The sequence below is a fragment of the Zootoca vivipara genome, chromosome 8 (assembly GCF_965207765.1).
Source record: "Zootoca vivipara chromosome 8, rZooViv2.hap1.1, whole genome shotgun sequence".
In the NCBI taxonomy this organism is placed as follows: Eukaryota; Metazoa; Chordata; class Lepidosauria; order Squamata; family Lacertidae; genus Zootoca; species Zootoca vivipara.
In genome coordinates, this window is record NC_142591.1 from 38,917,183 (window position 1) to 38,938,843 (window position 21,661).

At 38.6% G+C, this 21,661-nt stretch overlaps 1 protein-coding gene across 3 annotated transcripts in view; it reads left to right on the forward strand.

Moving 5' to 3' along the window:
- The window catches only part of SPIRE1 (spire type actin nucleation factor 1), an 82,835-nt gene extending 61,403 nt beyond the window's left edge, over positions 1–21,432 (forward strand). The window contains exons 10-18 of one of the 3 annotated variants that reach the window (XM_088675315.1): positions 320–410; positions 2,550–2,692; positions 4,199–4,252; positions 5,664–5,837; positions 11,897–12,034; positions 13,683–13,753; positions 14,769–14,796; positions 15,234–15,370; positions 17,603–21,432. In XM_088675315.1, coding sequence (XP_088531441.1) covers positions 320–410; positions 2,550–2,692; positions 4,199–4,252; positions 5,664–5,837; positions 11,897–12,034; positions 13,683–13,753; positions 14,769–14,796; positions 15,234–15,370; positions 17,603–17,861 — 1,095 coding nt within the window. In that variant the 3' untranslated portion in view covers positions 17,862–21,432. The remainder of the gene's footprint in view (positions 1–319; positions 411–2,549; positions 2,693–4,198; positions 4,253–5,663; positions 5,838–11,896; positions 12,035–13,682; positions 13,754–14,768; positions 14,797–15,233; positions 15,371–17,602) is intronic. The other 2 variants (XM_035125596.3, XM_035125597.3) reach the window with 2 other exon arrangements.
- The last annotated feature ends 229 nt before the right edge of the window (positions 21,433–21,661 follow it).

A 21,661-nucleotide genomic window follows, 5' to 3' on the forward strand; every position in this document is an offset into this window, starting at 1 on the left:
ATAAGAAAAGTTATGAAAACAGAGCAAAGAAGTACATGAGCAAAGGTGTTGGGGGAGGGACAACCACAATATTTTGTAATCTGTTATCTTCTAGCAATATTTTTATTAATGTGATCCAATGACTATATATACTAGTTTTTCTGTATCTTGTGTTGATAAAAACTCTGATCATAGCACATGAAAAGTTTGTTAATAACTAGAAAGTAGTTTCTTTTAATTGAAACTTGTTAAATAAAGTATTGTAGATGTTGTCTGCTTTTTAAAGTGGAAGCAACTGATCAGCAAGAACATCTAAATTGACCTATTTTCTTTCTTCCAGGAGGATTATGTACAGAAATCACCCAGCAGCAGTAGTATTTCTCCCTCCCAAATGGAAGATACATTTCCAGATACCATATCTGGGAAAAAGGGTAAGAATCCAACCTTTGAAAAACTGTGCTGTACAGTAGGAACTTCTAGAAGCAGATTACTCTAGCAAGGGACACCCAATTCACTAAGTTAAAGGAAACCTACGCAGCAACATGGGTCTATCTTGGACATATCTTTTAAGGAGAGCAGAAAACCGGTTGTGGAAAATTCTTTTAAGATGAATTAATATGGTAATTATTTGTAATAATTAGTAATATAAATATAAATAATTGGCAAAAAAAGGAAAGTCCTGGTGTCCAGGGAGTCTGATCTGGAACAGACTAAAGGAAAATACAGGTGTGATACTTCAGGATCTATTGACAACCTTTGCATCAACTTTTAAGTCTTGAACATCTGAAATCCTCATGATCTCCTGTGATTCTATAGATTTGTACTGACCATAAGAGGAGTGTTTGAGCAACACACTTGTGTATCACCTCTATCAAAACAGCTGTGTTGGCATATGGGGTAGCTACAAATGTGCTGTTTTGAGGTCAAAACATTAAGAGTGATACCTGCGGAAAGGAGAGGATTATGCTTTTGTAATTCCATGGTTGTTGTTTTTTTTTTAAAAAAAACTCTTCACACTTTCAGATGAGGTTGTGATTACTAGGGAGCAATGCCCAATATTTCTACTCACTAGGTGTAGAATCCTGCTGTAGCAAAATCCACTGGTAGTCATGTGAATCTGTAGGGATGCGGTATAATGAAGCAAGAAATCATTTAGCCATATTAGAAAATACTGCTAACAGTCTGTACAATTGTAGATATGTTAATTATTTGAAAGCTGTATCTTTATAGCAACCACCAATGTAGTGAAGAAATGTTGCAATGTTGCAATGTAGTGAAGAAATGTTGCAATGTTCTAGTGGTTTAGGTGTGGATTGAGTAAGGGAGTTAAATCATTAGTTTAACTCAGCGTTTCTCAACCGCTGTTCCGCGGTACACTAGTGTGCCGCGAGAGGCTGGCTGGTGTGCCGCGACATGCCGCGGCGAGAAGGGCGACTTGCTGCCTTGTCACGTGCCGCCGGCCTTGGGCAGCCCCCCCCCCCAAAAAAAGAGAGAGAAGAGGCCAGGCGCTGCAGGGCGCTCCGAGCGCTCGGCACTTTGGAGCGCTCCGCTCTGCAGCCGCCGGCCTTGTGCAGCCCCCCCCCCCAAAGAAGAAGAAGAAGAAGAGGCCAGGCGCTGCAGGGTGCTCCGAGCGCTCAGTGCTTCGGAGCGCTCCGCTCTGCAGCCGCCGGCCTTGGGCAGCAAAAAAGAAAAGAAAAGAGGCCAGGCGCTGCAGGGCGCTCCGAGCGCTCGCCGTTTCGGAGCGCTCCGCTCTGCAGCCGCCGGCCTTGGGCAGCAAAAAAGAAAAGAAAGGCCAGGCGCTGCAGGGCGCTCCGAGCGCTCGCTGTTTCGGAGCGCTCCACTCTGCAGCCGCCGGCCTTGGGCAGCAAAAAAGAAAAGAAAAGAGGCCAGGTGCTGCAGGGCGCTCCGAGTGCTCGCCGTTTCGGAGCGCTCCGCTCTGCAGCCGCCGGTTCCAGGCACCGAGGCGGCAGGCCTCGGGCAGCCCCCCCCCAAAAGAAGAGGCCAGGCGCTGCAGGGCGCTCCGCGCGCTCCCTGCTGCTACAGCAGCAGCAACAGCGGCCGGTTCCAGGCCCCTCTGGCTGGCTGGGGCGCTCGGTGGTCTCGCTCTACAGGGCATGGAGGTATGTCTTATGGAGGTGGTGTGCCTCGTGATTTTTTTCATGGAACAAGTGTGCCGTGGCCCAAAAAAGGTTGAGAAACACTGGTTTAACTAACCTCCTGAATTGTTTAGCCTACTCTGGGTAGATTTCACGCAAAAGTATGTGGTTTATAAAGAAAGCTTAGCCCACATTTTTGTTATCTTCCCCTGAAGGTGTTAAATATAAAATAATTTTATTAGATTTTGGCTTGGAAGCTGAATCATTTTTATAAATTTACCACCATAATAAATACATTGAAAATTGTGTTCAACACTTGAAGCACCTCCACTTGTTAAAGCATCGCCACAGTCTGATCAGAAAAATAGGATTGGGTTCCTTTGATGTCACTGGTTCTGTTCTTAAAAGAAAATGTCTCATTATTAGCAAAATAAACTGTTACTTAGAACTAATGGATACTGATTGAATTTATAGTGCCTCCAAAATTCTTGCCAATATCATCCACACCACAGCCAGAGAGGAGACAGCCACCTCAGAGGCGACATTCCATTGAAAAGGAAACACCAACCAATGTTCGACAGTTCCTGCCACCTACAAAACAGAGTTCCAGATCACTTGTAAGTAGCGTGGTAGATAATTTTCGACACTGGTTGATGGGTAAAGACATAACAACTCCACAACAATGAGAGGATAATGAAATGCTGTGTTGAAACCCAGATGTAATCCTACCTTGAACTGTGTGAGAATTTCAATCAGCACTTGAGCTTCATCCACTGTAAACTGATTGGAAACTCCAGGAGAAAACTCTGAACTTTCTGATTCAAGTTTTGAATGTTGTGATTAAGCGTTGATGGCATTTTTATTTAAATACGCTAACAAAATTACTATGTTTCTAAAAGACAAGAAGGTTGATATCCCCCCCCCTCACATGTTAGTTTGATTTAAAAAGCCCAAAGCAGATGTGATCACCTGACAATATAAGAATCCATTGAGGACATTTTTTTAATTTTTTCTTGAAAACAAAGTACAGCAGATTGGCTTTAATTGAAAGCAGTTTTCCGACAGCACGTAAGTGTCATGGGGGAACAAAATGCCTGCTTTGGGGCTGGCACTGTGCCTTAAATAACTTGGATTTCATATGAGAGTTCCAAGTTCACTTTTTAGTCTCTTGTTCCTTACCAGAAGGGCCCAAGAGTGTCCCTTAGAACTGAGGAAGACTGAAAGAAGTTTTTGAGAGAGCAGGGGGTACTTGCAAGCCCTTCAAGTTAATTAATTTGCATTGCTTAACTTGAAGAGAGCCCTTCTTATTCCTCCTTAACTCAAGAGGCCATGATTTGGTTGCCAGCTCTTCAAGGTGCTAAGGTTAACTTGTATAAAATAATATACTGTACTTCACCAATGTAGAGGGCACAGTCTATTCCACAAGAAGAAATCAAATGGTTTGTTGTCATATGATTCTAACTTCAGTACATCTTATGATCCTAGGTAAATGGCATTTCAGTAACCTTAAGTTTCTTTGTTAGTGCAGCATGCAGAGTACAACACAAAAAGAATTATTTTTGAAGAGTTAGCTAAAGAGTGTAATTGTTTTACACATGAGAGAGAGTTTGTTTGAAGTAAGGCTGAGGGAAGTTATCAACATACAGAAAATCTAGCTTGTTCGGGAGTATTTAATTGATTGCCATGTCTGATTAACATTATTCTGATCCTATACAAAATGGGGGTTTCTTTTCTGTGCCTTTGAAAAACTTCCCAGCTCATCCATCCTTTTATAAAATAATCTGAAAACTTTATTGATTGTCTTCTTTAAGTATTTTTACTATTCGTTTATATGGACATATGGCACAAAAGAATCAAATTTATTGCCTTTTTACATTACTGCCATCTGATATCAGGTACTAGCTGAGTTTTACTTTTAGAGCTCAGTCTGTGGAAGAAAGATGTTCTTTGGCAACTGTGTTTAGTTCTTGAGATCTAAGGTAAGGTGGGAGCAAGAACTGTGAATATAATATCTGTTGACAAAATTACAGCAGATACGAAAAACAAAATTCAGATGGAGAAATTTACATCTACAAATATTTCTGAATAACAATCTAATATTTTATATCTTGTACTATCAAAAGGAGCACCCCCTATTTCTGTTCTTGTTTGGCCTTATGAGAATGAGGAGGCTTCTTGTAAGTATTCATCATTATTTTTTTCTTTTAAAATTTTGTATTCCGCCTTACTCGTAAAACTACCAGAGGCGGCTACAACATATCATTAAAACAACAACATAGCAAAATAAAATGAAAAATGAAAAAGCCAAAGTAGCAGAAGCAAAAAAAAAAACCCCACAAAATTATCAGTAAAAAGTATAAATTTCAGTTTAGCTCATAATCTTATTTAGAGTGGCCTTTACCCATTTAAGTTCTTGGCTTGATGGAATTTCTAAAAAGAGAATATTTCACAGTGTGCCACAACTGAAAGCACTCTGTTCTGAGGAAATTTTTGTGTGGCACAGATGTTGAAGAGTACAGTACATGGAAGTGATACATACAGAGAAGGCAGTCCCTTTAGATTTGCAGATTGTTTGTCTTTGGTGGATCTGCATCCCAGTGTTTCAACCATTAACTAATCCAGAAAATGTATAGCTTACTTAATCAAACCAAAGAAGAAATTTCAAAGAAATTCCTTGATGGAATTGGATTTGAAGTAGTATGCACAAATGTTATAAGGTTTATTCATGCCATAGAATAGTTTTCTCCTTGGTTCATCATTTTGCTGAGAGAGAGAGAGAATATGAAAGTTCATGTCCATTTAAAATGCCTAATGTAACATAAGAATGGCTGCATTAATTTCTGTAATATCAGAAAGCAGCACATATATGGGCAATGAAATATAGTTCTGTGTTAATACTTGTAGCCTTAAGCACACTTCATACATTTTTGTAAACAAATGTGGCTCAGTCATGCTATTTTAAAAGATGGTGTGAGAAAAGAGAGATTATTATGGTGTTTTGTCCGTGATGAATGTATTTGTATTGTGTAATAGTGCCTCCTAGGGGTAATACCTGACATTTCATAACCATTTTTTCAATAAAAACTGTAGAAATTTAAGCAGCTACCGGTACTTCAAATTATCATTGAAGACTTTCAGTGTCATTAAACACTGTTAGACTTCCTTGCCTAGTTCTAACATATGGCTTTAGGGATGCAATTCCATTACTGGACAAGCTCAAAATATGAAGGAAGTGACATAAGTAAGTTCAAAATGTTACCTACTTTAAATTTAATGGCAAACTTATTCATCCCTTCCCTCAGGATTGATGAAATTTCATGGCTTATCTTCTGCTCCAGTGATGGCAGTTGGTCTCCCAAGGTGAAAGAAACCCCATCATTTCCAGTGAACAGAAAGTTGCCTGTTTTTTCCCCAGCAGGATTAGAAGGGAACTCGTCCTATTTCACATACTAGCTACAGTTTCGTTAAACTGGCTTGCTAGTATGCTAAGGGAATTAATACTGGAGCTAAAGTTACATAATCAGAAGCACTGGTAAAATTGTTGCTCGTGTTCAGCATTCCCTTTTCTCCTTCCTGTCTGTTGTTCAGGTTCCCAGGAGAACAAGTTTATTTCCAAGGATGACGCTCAAAACACTTTTCCCAGCCATACATACAGCCTCTCAGCTTAGCTCCCATCCCTTTGAAGCAGCCTTATTTGGGGTGGCAAGGACTATATATTTTCTTTGTGAGAGAGCTCTTAACAACAAGTGGACACTCTCAAAGGTTTGCCTTGCATTGCCGCCTGTATACTTTCTTAGCCATCTTTTTCTCCCCTCAAAAAGGGGAGAGCTTTCAAAGCTATGGCAAGAATTAACAGCCTAGATTGTCACTGGATTCTGATTCAAGTTGATTTCAACTTCTGTAGACTTTTCTGTGCATGTGTAGATTCTCTAATCAATTTGCTGGGGAACAGAAATCACTTATGAAAGGACAGCAAACTGAAAATGCAACATCACAAGAAATTGTCATAATCTTAAATCAGTGGAATCTAAAAAATAAAAAAGCAGTGGAAAGCCAGTTCAGAAGAATTAAAAAATTATTTTAAAACCACTTATCTGAAACTACAGATGTCCAGTTTTGCCCAAATTTTGATATTTATACATTTCTCACTTTGTGTGTGCCAACTCAGCAAGCAAATTTAATCACAAGCCAGTGTTTATAAATCAAGTAGGTTTAAGAAGCATATTGGATTCTGAGGATTTGTGTAAGGACATCTGAGGGAAATTTTAATTTATTTGTTACAATAAAATTGAAATGCAGAATATATACAATGTAGGTTTTCTTTCTCTACCAATCTATCAATATTTACTATATTTTACCTGATTAAAGTTACTCCTTTATTAGTTTTTGATAAGTAGCAATATAAAAGCGCAAGAGATATATGGGACACTTTCAGTCCAGTCGAATGAGCCATTTCCACTATGAAAACAGTACTATTAGCTTCAAGGCTCCATCCTACTAGTAAAACCCCAAAGCTAGTTAAATTGTTTCTGGTGCAGGAAGAACTAGCAACAGAATTGCATCAGCAAAGGACCCTGGCCTTCTGTCTCAGCCTAGAGGAGGCAAGACTAGCAGCAGCCTGTAGGTCCGCTCACATTAGTGGCTTGAAACACAGCAAGTTCATTTTTCCCTGCTGCGTTTCAAGCCTTATTTGCACAGAGTTTTCCACATTTGGGAGAGGCCAGGGATGTCTTCAACCAATGCACATGGCATTTTTTGTTTCCTGCCCCTGCAAACCCCCTGGAATTCTTGTTCAAGAAGCTGTCATCTGCACCTGCACAACCACTGTTAGGCTATGTTCACATTCCTGCCTACTCAGCATCCAGGTTTCTAATCAGATTGAAGCTGGTTTGAGGAGGGAAAAGCCTCATGAAACCTCAGCAATACTTGTCAAGAAACTACAGGATTGGTAAGGATTGTGGCTAACAACATGTGAATCTGATTTCAAAAACTAGCAGTGTGGGCGCGCTGGATGCAGAGTAAGTGGTAATATGAACACACCCCAGATTAGAATATAGAGTGGAACTGAATGGATTTTCCTCACTTTGGATTATAAGTTACCTCTAGCAACAGTTCCATGAGGCTGGGTTATGAGCCACCACCACCACCCCATAAAAACCCCAAATCATAAAGGGTGCTTCCAGATGGGTGTTTATTAGGAGATTGCAAGTTTTTTCTGCGGTGATCACATAGTGTCATAAGCATCAAAATGCCAGTCTTTGTTTTTTGCCATGTAATTAGACCCTTTCCACAGAAAATCCAATAAATTAATTTTTAAAAAACACCCATTGCCAGTGAAGCCATATGTGAAATCTGAATGACTCATTTACAACGCTATGCCCAGTTGAAAGCACTCTTAAAGTATTCCATACTCAAACTGTTTGTCATGTTCAATAAAAATTGGATTCAGTACATATTTAGAAACGAAAGTTAAACTCGCATAAAAACAACAGTATTATAGATATTTAATTATTTGTGTGGAAGAGTTGCTAGGCACAAACCAGAGAAATTTCTCCTTAGGAAAAATGAAAGGCATGACAATGCTTTAATGCATTTTAATGGGGATTCTGGAAAAGGCATTACTAGTATATTTTAGCAACTATTTTAATTCCCGTATATGGTGATGAATCACAGTCACGTTTTACAGCCTGTTGGGTACAATTAACATAAGATAGAAATTAAATTGCTTGGATCTAAATAGATCTTTTGTCCATCATTCCCTGCCCCACCCCCATATCTGACCTCCCATGTCCTATCACGATTTTGAAGCTCCGTTCAGTTTCAAAAACATTTTGCCATACAAAGAAGGGGGGCAGCTGTTGGGGCGGAGACACAAGTCCAGTAGAGTTTTTAAGATCATGGGAATAATTTCCTTTGTTGTTTGGATCCTGGCCAATATTATTAGAGAGACGCAGAGTGATGCAGTCAAGACATACTGAGACTCACATGATGAAAAACCTCCTTCAAGCACTAAAGACTTTGTGGTCCTTTTCAGATAAACATCAAAATTTACATAACTGACCTTCTGGTTCCCAGGTTCTGGGAATGTAGTCAGACATGCTTGTCATTTTGAACTCATGATTGCTTGTGCTTCTGCTATATCAAGTTTTATTCAATATTAACATGTGTTCAAATCCAGCAAATAGTGGATTTTCATTATTTTCTTAGAAATAAAAAGATATTAGACAATGTTGTGCACTCAGTTACATGTACTCATGATAGTGGAATGGATTTTGTATGGAACTGGTAATGCCAAATACCTCTTTCAATAAACTTCAATTGGACTGCTCAATGACTTGCTTTCATTAAAAGTATATTAGCTGATATGTAATCTCATTTCAACATCTCAAAATATATTCCCATAAGAACTCAGTATCTCTATCATTTGTTTTAATGTTGCATTGGGTTTGGTTGTCCTTGTGTTAACTTCTTGAAAATGAAAAAAAAAGCATTTAGACAAAAATTATTATTTTTTGCTCATGTCTGTAGTTGTACATAGATTATTTGGATTATTTTTTAATGACATAATATTTTATTTATCTACTGTAGTTGAGAACAATAGAGCGTATTCAAGAAAAAACCCAAAGAGACATAGCTTAGTTCACATTTTCACTTATTAGTTGTACAAATAAAGCTATTACAGAACTCCAGTGTAGCAGGTAGTAACGGCTCCTAAAGTATTCATGAAGTGGTATTTTAATTGGTTGCAGTTAGTAAAGACAGCTAAGGGAAGAATTTAAGCAAATACTATTAGAATTGAAATCTTTTAAAAGGCTATTCCATGTATTACAAAGCAGAAAAGGTTGAGGCTGTGGTCTATACTGGCTCTCTAGTGAGTGTGTCTGTATGGTGCACACATTTCCAAAGTTTTCTCTTTCATTCTCTGAAATGGTATGTGTATCACTTTGGTGTAATCCTAAGTATACTTAAATGGAAGAAATTATAGCACAGTAATAGTGTTGTGCTAATAGTAATGAACTAAGAGACAAAAGTCCACTTAACCCTGACACTCACTGGCTATCCTCATGCACTCAGCCTAAGCTGCCTTGTGATGATAAAGTGCAGGAGGGGGTGGCAGAGATGATAATAATAATAATAATAATAATAATAATAATAATAATAATAATAATAATATAGTATAGAAATTCTCATTGAATATGGTGGACTAGCTTTCAAAAGCCATCCAGCTCAGAGTAATGGTTCAGTTCTGATATGTCCAGTTAGATTTTGGCTTTGTGTTTCTCATCCCAATGTGGCATCACGGACTGCTTTTGAAACATTGGGGTATAGTCAGTATATTGATGTGGTGTTAGTCTGCTGTTAAAAGGAGGGAGATAGATATCCTCAGACTAAATGTTCTGGGGGATAGGGGACATAACTACTGCATGGAGGTCAAACATAGGTGGGAGGGGGGTTAGTACCGCCATGCATGCATCCCTTTTGCATTGAAAACTGAACCACTTTCCCCTACTTGATATTTTATGGATTGTATCCAGTTGTGCCTGTCTGCTGATGGAAGGTGGGGAGGTGATTTTGGCAAATTCTCCCTTTCTCCTGCTGGTCCATACACTCATCTGCCAAAAGGTCCAAACCCTCTTGATCAGATTTGGAGGGGGCTGCAGGCGGCCTGCTGTTCAGCTAATGAGGCCTTTGCTGGATCAAAGTGCCTTCTGTCAGCAGGGAGACACAACTGGAATCACTATAGATTTCAGTCCTGAAAGGTTAACTCAAGGCAATTTACAACATTGATACCAGTTGACAATGTTATGAAAGCCAAGTGTCGTAAAACAAGTTAATAGAACAAATCTACAGGCAGGAATGAATTATAAACTAATCAAAAGCCTGCCAAAATAAAATAAATCTTAACCTCCCACCTAACAATCATCACTGAATGGGCTAATCAAATCTCTTTGGGAGGAGGCAGTTGCACAATCCGGTACCCCAACTGAAAAGCCCTGTCACAGTCGCAACAAAATGTGTCTCTCCTGGTGCTGGAACATGAAGCGAGGCATAGGGTCAGGTTCCATCACTATTTATTTTGGTAAATTCCCTGCCAATCAGATACAATGGCTTTGATCCAGAGTTATGAAGAACAGAAGTCCACTCACTTGTAGAAATGGAAATAAGTATTTTTTTGTTTATTCTCCCTTAGCCATACATCCCTCCTGGGGGTTTGAAGGCCTCAAAGGCAGCGTGGTAAGGGATTGGAAGGGGGAACAGGCAAAAGCCACCTATTCTTGCTTGCACTTTTTGGATTGCAATCCATTCTGTGAATAGAAGGAGTCTTTCTATTCACTGAAAGCAACTCAGGATCCAACCCAAGACCTTATAATAAAATATTAAAAACCATAAATAACTAATGTATTTAAAAACTAGAAACAGAAACTCTTTAAAAACAGTATAGTATCCAAAATAAAACAGATCAATAAAAGGGTTATTTGATTTTAAAAGCTTGGCATTGGAAACACATTAGAAAGCATAATTGTTTTCTGAAATATGTTGGTTATGAAACACATTTGGCTTTGCTTTGAAGCAAATTATCCTTCAAAGCAAGCTGTATTAAATTTTGGCTCTTCAGAAAAATGGCATCTTCAACAAGATCAAGAAAGTTATGATTACAAAGGCAAATTTCACTCAGTTTATAGACCTTTGTGGGCACCTTAAGCAAGATGAAGTTTCTGTGTGTATTCCATTTCTAGATTGGTAAGACTGCAGTTTTTAAAATATATATGGTGGCTCCTAAATGCACATTTTTATCTGGTATACATCATAATTGATTTTTTCTTCCTAAAAGACAGAAAATCTTTAGACTGTAAAATTAAATAACTTGCAGCAGATCTTAATTGCATATTTGGTTTGCAAATTGGATTTCCAAATGTGCAGTATTATGCTTCTATGCTTATGGAAATTTCCTGTCATTGTTTTTGACAGCTGATAATGTTGGACTTGGATCTAAGCTGAAATCCTAGCTCCACACCATAGACGACTTGTTGCCCTTGTACAAACCAGTAGGGTTAACATGCTATGTTGCAAGACTTACTGTGCCCTATTAGAAAGCACAACATAGTGGGGTGTGCAAATAATTTCTGTCTTTTAGCTAGATTTATTTAATCAATTACAAATAATTGGGAATTGGTGTTTTATCCTGTGGTACCATCAGTGCTGAATGTGTATTCAGCTTAGCATCAATTTGCTAGGGAGTTTTAGTGTCAGAAAGCAATACTATATTTGTGTCACAAATATCACTGTATGTAACTCTATGAAGTTTAAACTCATTGTGTAACATTATACGGGAACAATATAACCTGTGTGTAATGTTAACTGTACTGGATATTTAGAATACTATGTTACCTACATATGATACCACAGAATAAAGTTTTCTTTGGGATTGGGCTACTAACCATTTCTCAGTCTGTTCTAGGCATCACAGAGTGTCAGACATTTCAGCGAAAATAAGCTGAAATGTGTTTTCAGTGGCAGGCAATATTATTTTGCAGTTTTCTGCATCAGAACACACATCTATAATGTGAGGTTCATAATACAGTGATTGGCTTAATAAATGACAATATTTTTTTTAGTGAGCATTACACCCCTTTGGTTGCAAATTCTAAACTCTTAGTCTTCTGGAAACAAGTGATGCCTCTGGACCAGATATACACTTCTGGTTTGGGTGATGAAATCTTTTCTCTCCTCAAATTACTAACCAGGTGACTGGCTCTCTAGGCTGGTAGCTATGAAATTCTGTGAGATACATATTTAAAATAGAACCTTTTGGCTTTCAGGAAGAGTTTTGTTACCCAGTGGAATGCCTGGCTCTTACAGTGGAAGAAGTAATGCACATCCGTCAAGTGCTAGTGAAGGCCGAGCTAGAGAAGTACCAGCAATATAAAGATGTCTATACTGCCCTCAAGAAAGGAAAGGTAAGGATGCTTATGCTGATTTTCCCAGAGAACCGGGAGTGAATGATGAAGAAGAAATTCAGCTAAATGTTATTAGAGCTCCTGAAATTAACAAATTAAGGCCTGTATCCAATGTCATGTTAAGTAATCTTCCGCCACCCTCAGCTCAAGGATTTATTCTTGTGCAATAGGATTTTCTCACCTTTTTCCCTTGCACATTCCCTAAATCTGTTCTGGGTTTCAACCCAACCCTCCAAAGCAGATTTGGGGAGGAAGGAAAGTCCCATTACATATGTGTATGTTTTGAGCAGACAGTACAGTTACTTCATGCTATATTCGATAAAGTCAAGAATAGCACCATAAAACCATACATGTCTTTGAGTTGAGTTGGCATCCATCTGTCTCAGGAGACAATGGAAGAGTGTGCTGTTGGAGACTTACAGCACCTGCAGTGACTGTAGAGAGCAATAACTTTAGTTGTTTAATTAAATTAATTAGTTATCTTTTCACTTGTTTGAATCATTGTTTTCTATATACATGCAGATGGGTAAAAGTTGCACAGGGATCAACTTTGTCTCTTAAAGAACGTTGCATGTAATTCTAGTCATTTGAGAATGATGGAAATGCTTCAGTCAGTTCTTACTGAGCTCTATGTAACTTCTTTCTGAGTAAGCATGCTTTTAGGACTGTGCTGTCAGATTACTACCGTGTTTCTCATATTATAAGACATGTCTTATATTTATTTTTTCCTCAAAAAACCACACTATGGCTTATTTTCAAGGGATGTCTTATTTTTTTCCTCCTCCTCCTGCCGTGGCCGGCATTGCTGCTGCGCCTATCACTATGTCTTATTTTCGGGGTATGGCTTATATTCCTTGAATGCTTAAAAATCCTGCTATGGCTTATTTTATGGGTATGTCTTAAAATATGAGAAACAGGGTAATTCAAGCGCTTTCTTCTAGATTAAGTAAAGGACTATGAAAACATTTCACAAATATAATTGCACTGATTTAATCTATAAGGCAGCTGCTTAACTTTACACTTTGGATGTATTGGGTTGCAAACTTCTTCTCCTTGCCTAACCCCCAAATCTGTTCCAGAAGCTTTCCCAACCCTCTGAAGCACACTTTGTGGTTGAACAGCTGGTTGCAAGGAAGAGGAAAAGTGGGGGGAGTTGTGCTGTTCATCATAAATTTCAGCATCAAATGGGTGGGATTCCGGGCAGTCTCGAGAAGGTTGGGCGCCCTGGCACTGAGGGGCGGAGATCGCTCCGGCGCCCCCGCCCTCGCAGGGCGCAGCATGGTTTCCACGCAGCTTCACCGCGCAGCGCCCCACCTACTGGGCTGGCGCACCACGACACCGGGACTCTACCTAGAGCCGGCCCTGGTGTGATTCACCTAATGCACTCCATAAGCAGAAGACCTGTGCAAGGGTTTCTGCTTGTGCAGTTGGGTTTCCCCCACTGCGTGCTCCCTGAATTTGACTCTGTAGGGTCAGGGATTGTCCCATTTGCCAAGCTGATATACTTGTGCAGACAGAACATTCATAATAGTGTGACAACAATTTCTACCCTTTATCTTTACTGATTATTTTTTTTAAGATGTTACCATAGTAAATTGATTTTCTAGAAATACCTACTAATGCTATGGGCTCTTCTCAATTTTTGTAGCTCTGTTTTTGTTGCCGAACAAGGAGGTTTTCTTTCTTCACCTGGTCCTATACCTGTCAGTTTTGTAAAAGGTAAGCCTTTGGTTTTCATAGTAACCAATAACTAGTGAAGGCACTGGAGCAGAATTCTGTTTGTTTTATTTTTAACTTTTTGTGTTACATTTAGTATGTAATTGAAGGAGAAAAGGTGATATTTGTATATTTAGGAATAAAGGAGAATTTGAACAGGGTGTGTTTGCATTTTCCTAGATAAGGATTAGGGAGGATTAGCAAATGCTCATTATGGGATAGGACATACAAATTAGACAGAATAAAAGCACTTTCAGATTCAGTGTTAATATTTAAAGTTGGTAGAATGACATAAAAAGAACAAGTTGCCAAGGAAGGGAGTAGATGCTACAACAACATATCTCAAATGTCATGGTTGTGCAAATTTATCAGAATCAATATCTTAAGAGCAGGAAATGGATGAATTATATTTAGTCCCCTTGGTTTGCACATACATGCTCACTAATACAAACTGCTTGCATGAAATTATAAGAAAACATTGCCACTCAAGTTTAATGTTCCTGCAAGATTCCTGTAAGAGCCATTTAAAATCTGGCATCTAAACTTCTAAGATGTGATTAAATAAAAAGAAGAGTGCTGATGTGGAGTCTGAATGGGGCTCTTGGGTTTTTCACACATTCCATTCCTAATTTCCTGATAATGGTTAAGATCAATACATTGCTTAGGGAAACATGCCAATTGTGGCTTGTGAGGCCCCTAAACGTCTCATCTAAGCTATGCCCTAAAATCAGGCAAACTTTTGTAGCTCAGAACTGCAGTTGAGACATGAAGCTGGGCAAGACCCAGGCCATGTGCTCAAGATTCTTTCGATGACAATCCTTTGTTTTTATTTTTTGCCTCTTCCTGAGTTCTGGTATTTAAGCTAAAGCCAGTGAAATTCAAAAATAGTTTGTAGCTTGTAAAACATTTTTACTAGGAAAGAACAATACAACTTTTGAAGAGACGTATCCAGTGCTGTCCTGCAAAAGTATTATTACATTTAGCTAAGTAAGTCACGTATTTTCTTTTTCTTTTATAGGCCTGTATGCTCACAGTGTTGCAAGAAGGTAAGTTCAGAAACCTATAAATCCTTCATCTTCTTAAAATCTATGGTGTGATTCATCAGGAACAGCTGCTTTGCTATCTTCATGCAAAACTACAAAGTACAACAGGAAAACAATTCAGCAGAGCCCGCCCCCCCCCAAAAAAGTGTTTAAAGCATGTGCTGCTTTGAATATACTTGGCATATATACACAGTGGTGTTCATGCACTCATATTTTTTTTCCTACAACGTTTGCAATATATGTACAGTATTTGCAACATTTTTTAAAACGGGACTCCTGTAGAAGTCTGCAGGGAATGTATTGCTTTGATATCTCTGTTGTTCACAAATTCTGGGTCATTGCCACTGGGAATATGCTTGTGAAAGTTGTACAAGCCCACATAATGGCACTGTCTCTAGGTAGCTCAATCTATAATTGTTATTATCTTTCCTTTCTAACAGATGCGCCTGCCATCAAAGCCATATTCTACACTTCCCATCTTTTCTCTGGGACCTTCGGCTTTACAGAAAGGAGAGAGTTTTATGAGGCCAGATAAACCTTCCACTAGCCATCACCGGTCGCTTAGGGGCATGCCAAGGTAAGTGATACATTTGATTAAGATTAGACTGCTTATCTACTTACTACCAGCTACTTTCATGGTCTAGATTCCATAGTTCATTTTATTTGTGGGCGGTGAATTGTTACATATATTTATTTCTAAGATGCTCTTGTAGATGCTTACTACTATTCTCTCTCTTTTTAAAATACAATTAAATGGGGGGGAATAAGTAAAAATGTAAACAGAACACTGCAGAATTACAATTACCGGTAGGTGCAAAATTAAACACAAAATTGTATTCTATTTCAAAAGGAAATAACCAAAGTTAAAAGTGGAAAAATAGGCAAGACTGTATAAAATGGATTACAGTAAATTATAATTTAACCATCCTTGCCAAACCTGACTTCAAATCAGTATAAAACAACAATATATTTTGCTCAGCCATAGAGCTTTGTTCGAGTCCATAAATGGCTGCCAATTTGTGGCAAATTTATCTTATCTTTGGCTTTTCTCTTTAAATCTGACAGAATGCATTAACATGGCTATTCATTAACAGTTGGTGTGGTTGCTAATCACCATTTTTGCTAACAGTTCTTGCTTCCAACAGCATATATGATGCCACTTTCTTATGTTCTTGTCATACTAAACCACCTGTATATTTTAACAGAAAAAGCAAAAAAACAAAAACAAAAATCCACTGAGACCAATGATATTTTATTTTCCTTTTTTTCTTTTTGGTCAATGAACATTCCCACCACATGTGGAAGAAGTCACCTCTCTGTTTCTCGCACTTCCAGCAAATAGATGTATACTGCCACTAATGTACTATTACACTTTTAGAAGTGTACTATAGGTACTTCTGAAAGCTTTATACCCTATCCTTCAACAAGTTTCCAGGCAGTGATCAAAAGGTGTGCAATCTATAGAAGCATTTCAACCTCCCTTTTCTTGTGGGAGCCCTTCAAACTCGCTGAAAAGCCACCCCCAAAGGTTGGTGGGCTTCCTGGTGTAGCTTCTGAAAGAGGAAATTGGCACACCTACCTCCCCTAAAAAAACAACAACCCAAACTTCAATAAGTGGATTTTATGTACACATGTGCCTCTTTGGATCTTCACATTAATGTTTAAAATTATATTAAAATTTATCTGTGCACCCAATCTTGCATGCTGAAGTCGCTTTAGAGAAATACTCTTTTCATTAACTATTCTTCAAGTCACAATAACCCACTGTCAAAATCCAGTGTTGCTCCAACAGATACATCATAATTTCTCTTCATCACCACCCTCCTAATTCTCCCAATCAGCTCCACATCATCCCAATTCTTTAGAGCAGATTTTGGAGGTGCACAAAGGGCTGCAAGTTCATAGCAGAAGGGCAAGTTTCATTTGCATGAACAGGATGCTGCAATGGGACATAATGTTTAGTTTTTAAGATTTTGCTGCAAGCAAAGAACTTGCTTAGCTTTTTAAAATTAAAATTTGAATTTGCAATTGTCTTTTTTTAGTACTCACTAGTCATAAAATTTGTTTCAATATTTGTTAGATAAACATAACTAGTTTTTCAACTTAAGGTTGCCATTAAAGTTATAGAAACAATGTGCAAAATCATTTATGAATCTAATTTGCAAAGGTTTATTTTTATCTTGCTTGTATATAAACATTTTCTAAGATCATAAATGCCTTCATAGCTGGTAATGGGGACCCCTGACCATTAGGTCCAGTTGTGATCGACTCTGGGGCTGCAGCACTCATCTCACTTTACTGGCTGAGGGAGCCGGCGTACAGCTTTCAGGTCATGTGGCCAATATGGCAAAGCTGCTTCTGGTGAACCAGAGCAGTACACGGAAACGCCGTTTACCTTCCCGCTGGAGCGGTACCTATTTATCTACTTGCACTTTGACGTGTTTTCGAACTGCTAGGTTGGCAGGAGCTGGGACCGAGCAAGGGGAGCTCACCCCATCGCGGGAATTCGAACTGCTGACCTTCTGATCGGCAAGCCCTAGGCTCTGTGGTTTAACCCACAGCACCACCCCCATCCCAATGCCTTCACAACTGTTAGCCAAATAGCACAATTTTGCTATGATTAATCTGTGTTTTCTATTAATCATAACTGGCCACAAGAAACACCTATCTCCCCTGAAACAATATGTTAGGAAGTAAAAAGACCTGTGTGAGAGAGATTTGTTTTTTAGAGTGCACAGAGGTCACCTCTCTAGTACAATTGGAAAGCTAAATAACCCTAATAAGAATAGAATTGTTGCTTTGTTTTCAGGTTATCCTCAAAGTCCAAGTCTGTAGATAAATCAGATGAAGAAGCACTATTTCCAAAAGAGCTAATGGAGGACTGGAGCACCATGGAAGTGTGTGTGGACTGCAAAAAGTTCATTTCAGAAATCATCAATTCAAGCCGCCGCAGCCTCTCCCTGGCTAACAAGCGAGCCAGATTAAAAAGGAAAACCCAGTCGTTCTACATGGCCTCCCCAGGCACCTCAGAGTATTGCCCTTCTGAGAGGACTATCAATGAGATCTGAGCTGTGTGCCTTTCTCTTTGCTTTGAGAGAACTCGGTGAAACCAGAATGACTTTTTTCCTTTGTTCTACCCAACAGCTTACATTTGCATTAGATCACTGGTTTTGCCACTCCATAATTTATACACAGAGGGAAAGTAAGAAATTGGGCTATGCAGCAGGTCAGTAGATAAAACTGTTTGCACAGGAAGAAAATGTCCGTTAGAAATTGTTGCCTTTTTGTATGTGGCACAGTGTACAAAGAGCGCCTTTACTTGCATTATTTTTTCTAGTGTTGATTCCTTCGATAATTTTCAAGAAAAGAGTCAAAATATAGCACTACACAATGGTGTTAGCACAGTTGTAATTATTGAACTATGCTGGCATTTACTACCAACTAACATTTACATTTCAGTCTTTGTGGCACACAAGCCCGTGCTTGTACAGAAAATTGACGGGGGCCATAGCTCTTAATGCCTTATGGTATAGCACAAAGCTTTAAAGGATGTGCTCAGCATGGTCGATCAATCCAAACTAGATAGTTTATACTGTCTGGGTTCTAGGATAAAATATTGAATAAGCTAGAAGCCTGGATTTTTGGGTAACTATTTCCTGCAGCTGCTACTTGTTCCAGTATAATGATAAGTGTGTTATGTCTAAAGTAATAGCAGTTTCTTCCCTATCTTGAATGTATTCTGAATGTTAGTTGCAGTAGTTGTTAGTTGTAGCTTTTAAACATAAGCAAAATACTCTCTATGGAGGGGATGCAAGATAAGTGCAACTTTTTAATATTAATGAGTTTTTTGTAAAATAAAGAACATTCTCTGGGTGACAATCCTGAGAAAATAGATCATATGTATATTTGTATTATAGTGGAACACATAAGTACTGCTATAATTAAGGGTCTGGAAGCATATCCGTTATAAGCCCCATTTTTACAGGGGCTTGTATCTTGGCTGTAAAGAAATTTTATACCCTGCAAAAATTTGAGGCAGGATTGTCTCAGATTGAGAGGTAGGTTTTTTTAAAGGTTTGGAGAAACACTGTCTAGCTGTTTTGAAGTTCCAGGAATATTACCAAACATCACATTTTTGCACTCTTTTATATTCCGATTTTTAAATGTAAACAAACTGGAGCTTAGTGTAGAGTATGCAGCTGGGTTGTTTTTATATTTATAACAGCACAGTTATAAATATTTTCAGATCATCCAGTAGACAGGAACAATAATCCTTTCTCGTTTTTAATGGCTAGGTCCATATTTAATATCAGTATTCGGTATATGATAGGAAGGATTCAAATATTTGAATTTTCATTTTCACGTTTTAGGTTGATGAGAGACATCTCAGTTCACTTCCAAAATATGCAGAATCTGCTTAAATGCAACCTCTATCCAGACATTTGTTTAATGAAAATATGCTGAGAAATGAGTCTTATCTTCCAAGAAAATCAAAACCAAAACATTAGAGGCTAAGAAATAGAGCTATTATGTAAAGACTAAAAGCCTGATATTGCTGCTTTAATATCTGAAATTTAACTAACTGCACAAGCACAAATGTTTGGGGTCTTAGGATGCAATGGGGTCTCTGGTCCAATTATTTTTAAGCCACTCTGGGACTACTCTATTTTCATTGGATAAACAAATGTAGGCCGTGTCTACACTACAAACAAAACTGGCACTGTTGGCACAATTGAGGAATTCTCAATGGCAAAATAAAATACTCCTACAAGGAAAGCCACAAGAGTTCCACCAATGGACATAACCCAATGATAAAATTGCATTGTGACGACATCAGGCCGAGAAGTATTGTTAGACTATATTCTTTTTTCCATTAACCAGCTTGGAAAAAACGGACTGAAAGCACCTACCGTATTCCTTTTATAGTTTGATACATTTTATTAATAAATGTCACACAATTGTGTGGCAGCAAAGGGGTCACCTCACAGCTCACAAAAGCATCAGCAATGGCTCCCAGTAAGGTGAGGCATCAGCTAGAAGCTTCTCACCTTTGCAGGTTTTCTATGTCATCTCTTCTCCTTCCATGCAGCTAACCTGCTCTATTTCCTCAATCTGGGGCCTTTATCAAGAACCGGTTATCTAGCTACTTTTCTAGAGAAATAAGGTGTATTCTGATATGTGCCTGGACACACAAATGCATCTATGGATGGAAAGCCTACTCCCAACAACCCCATCTATATCAGCCCACACGCTCAGTCTCCAGCCTTCCCCAGGTTGAGCAGGGTACCCAATCATGCATGGTGTTCTACGCAAGTTTAAGGGAATGCAAGTACTATGCCCTTATAGACCTATCCTGCTCAACATGGGGAAGGTCTGGAACAAATGTTTGGGGCAGGACTGGCGTGTGCTATCTCCTGCCTACAGATACAGAGTTCACGTGTTCAGACAAATGCCTGAATTCTTTTTGTAAAATGTGGCTGGGACTCGTGTCATTGCCTCGTTCTATTAAATATTCTTTAGATTTCCCAGGCTCTTTATTAGTATTGCACACATGAACTTTGGTGCTCCTATGGGTCCAGTCAGATTATACAGGGAGTGAAGTGGGGATCTTTCTGGTAGAGGGCCACTCAAATTCTGAGGTGAGGGGTTTGAGGTTGAAGTGGTGACAGTATGAGTCACCTTGAATGCCAGCGATATTGTAAGTGGAGGCTGCTTACCTCGTCTCAGTAATTTTACCCCTGCACACATGCAATACAATTCCTTCTTTTTTCTCCCTTTGACAATGCACTTACTGCCACGTGCAGCATTCAATCTTAATCGAAACTGCCACCAGCAAGCTCAATATTTTTCAGTCACCCTTTGCTTTTCTCATTTCCTCTTTGACTCTTTCTGTCAGGATCAAGGAAACATGCCGGCCTTTAATTTGGGGGAGGAAGTTCCACAAACTTCTTGTTTGAAGCCTGAGGGAAAACTTGGTTGCTTGAGCGTTGTGTTGTGTGACGTAACATACTTGTCACCTTGCCATTAATATTCCAACTGTGGTCCAAGTAATAAGGATATTCGCTCTGTTTCTCCATATCACAGAAAGCTGCCTGTAACGTGAAGCTTTTTGGTGCCCTACTCTGTTTCAACATAGTCGTATCAACTTGTAAATATGTGTAAAATATATTAACTTCAGAGAACCACCACTCTTTGTAGTGAGACTCAACCTTCTCATGAAGAGTGAAGAGGAAATTTAAAATAAGCTGAATGAGCCAACTTCTGTGTTATCAGAAATCATACATATGTTTAAATGAGTTTTAAAGAGGAAAAAGACTATCTAGAACAGCAAACTTGGCACCATAAGAACTTTAAAGCATTTATTTTTCTAATTACTAATAAATCTAGGAAGTACCCCAAGTGTATTGTAGAAAACCTGCATCCAGTAAAATGATTGTGTGTTTTGTACATGAAAATATTTTGTGGGAAATTCCAAGCTAGCTCAGCTCTGCAGAAGGTGGCAACAAAGCCTTTGCAATGCCTTGGTGTGCAGACAGAACTTTTATGCATCCCTGGTGACAATGTTACTCTATTATTATTTTGGTTGAAATCCTTTATTTAAATATGAAATATGAGGAAAATAAAAACGCCTTTCTGTCATAGCTTTTGTCTGTGTTAATAATTTGTTATAACTCTGTACAATATTTGAAAAGAATATTTTAGTACTTACTTGGGCTGCATGAAAGGCAGAAAATCTCTCAGATTTATCTGAAGAATAGCAATAAAGCAATTTTGATGGCCTATTTTTTTAAAAAAAGTATTTAATTGGCACAAGATTCACAAACTGAAGTTTAAAAAACTTTCTCTAAAACATTTCTGTACCTCAAGC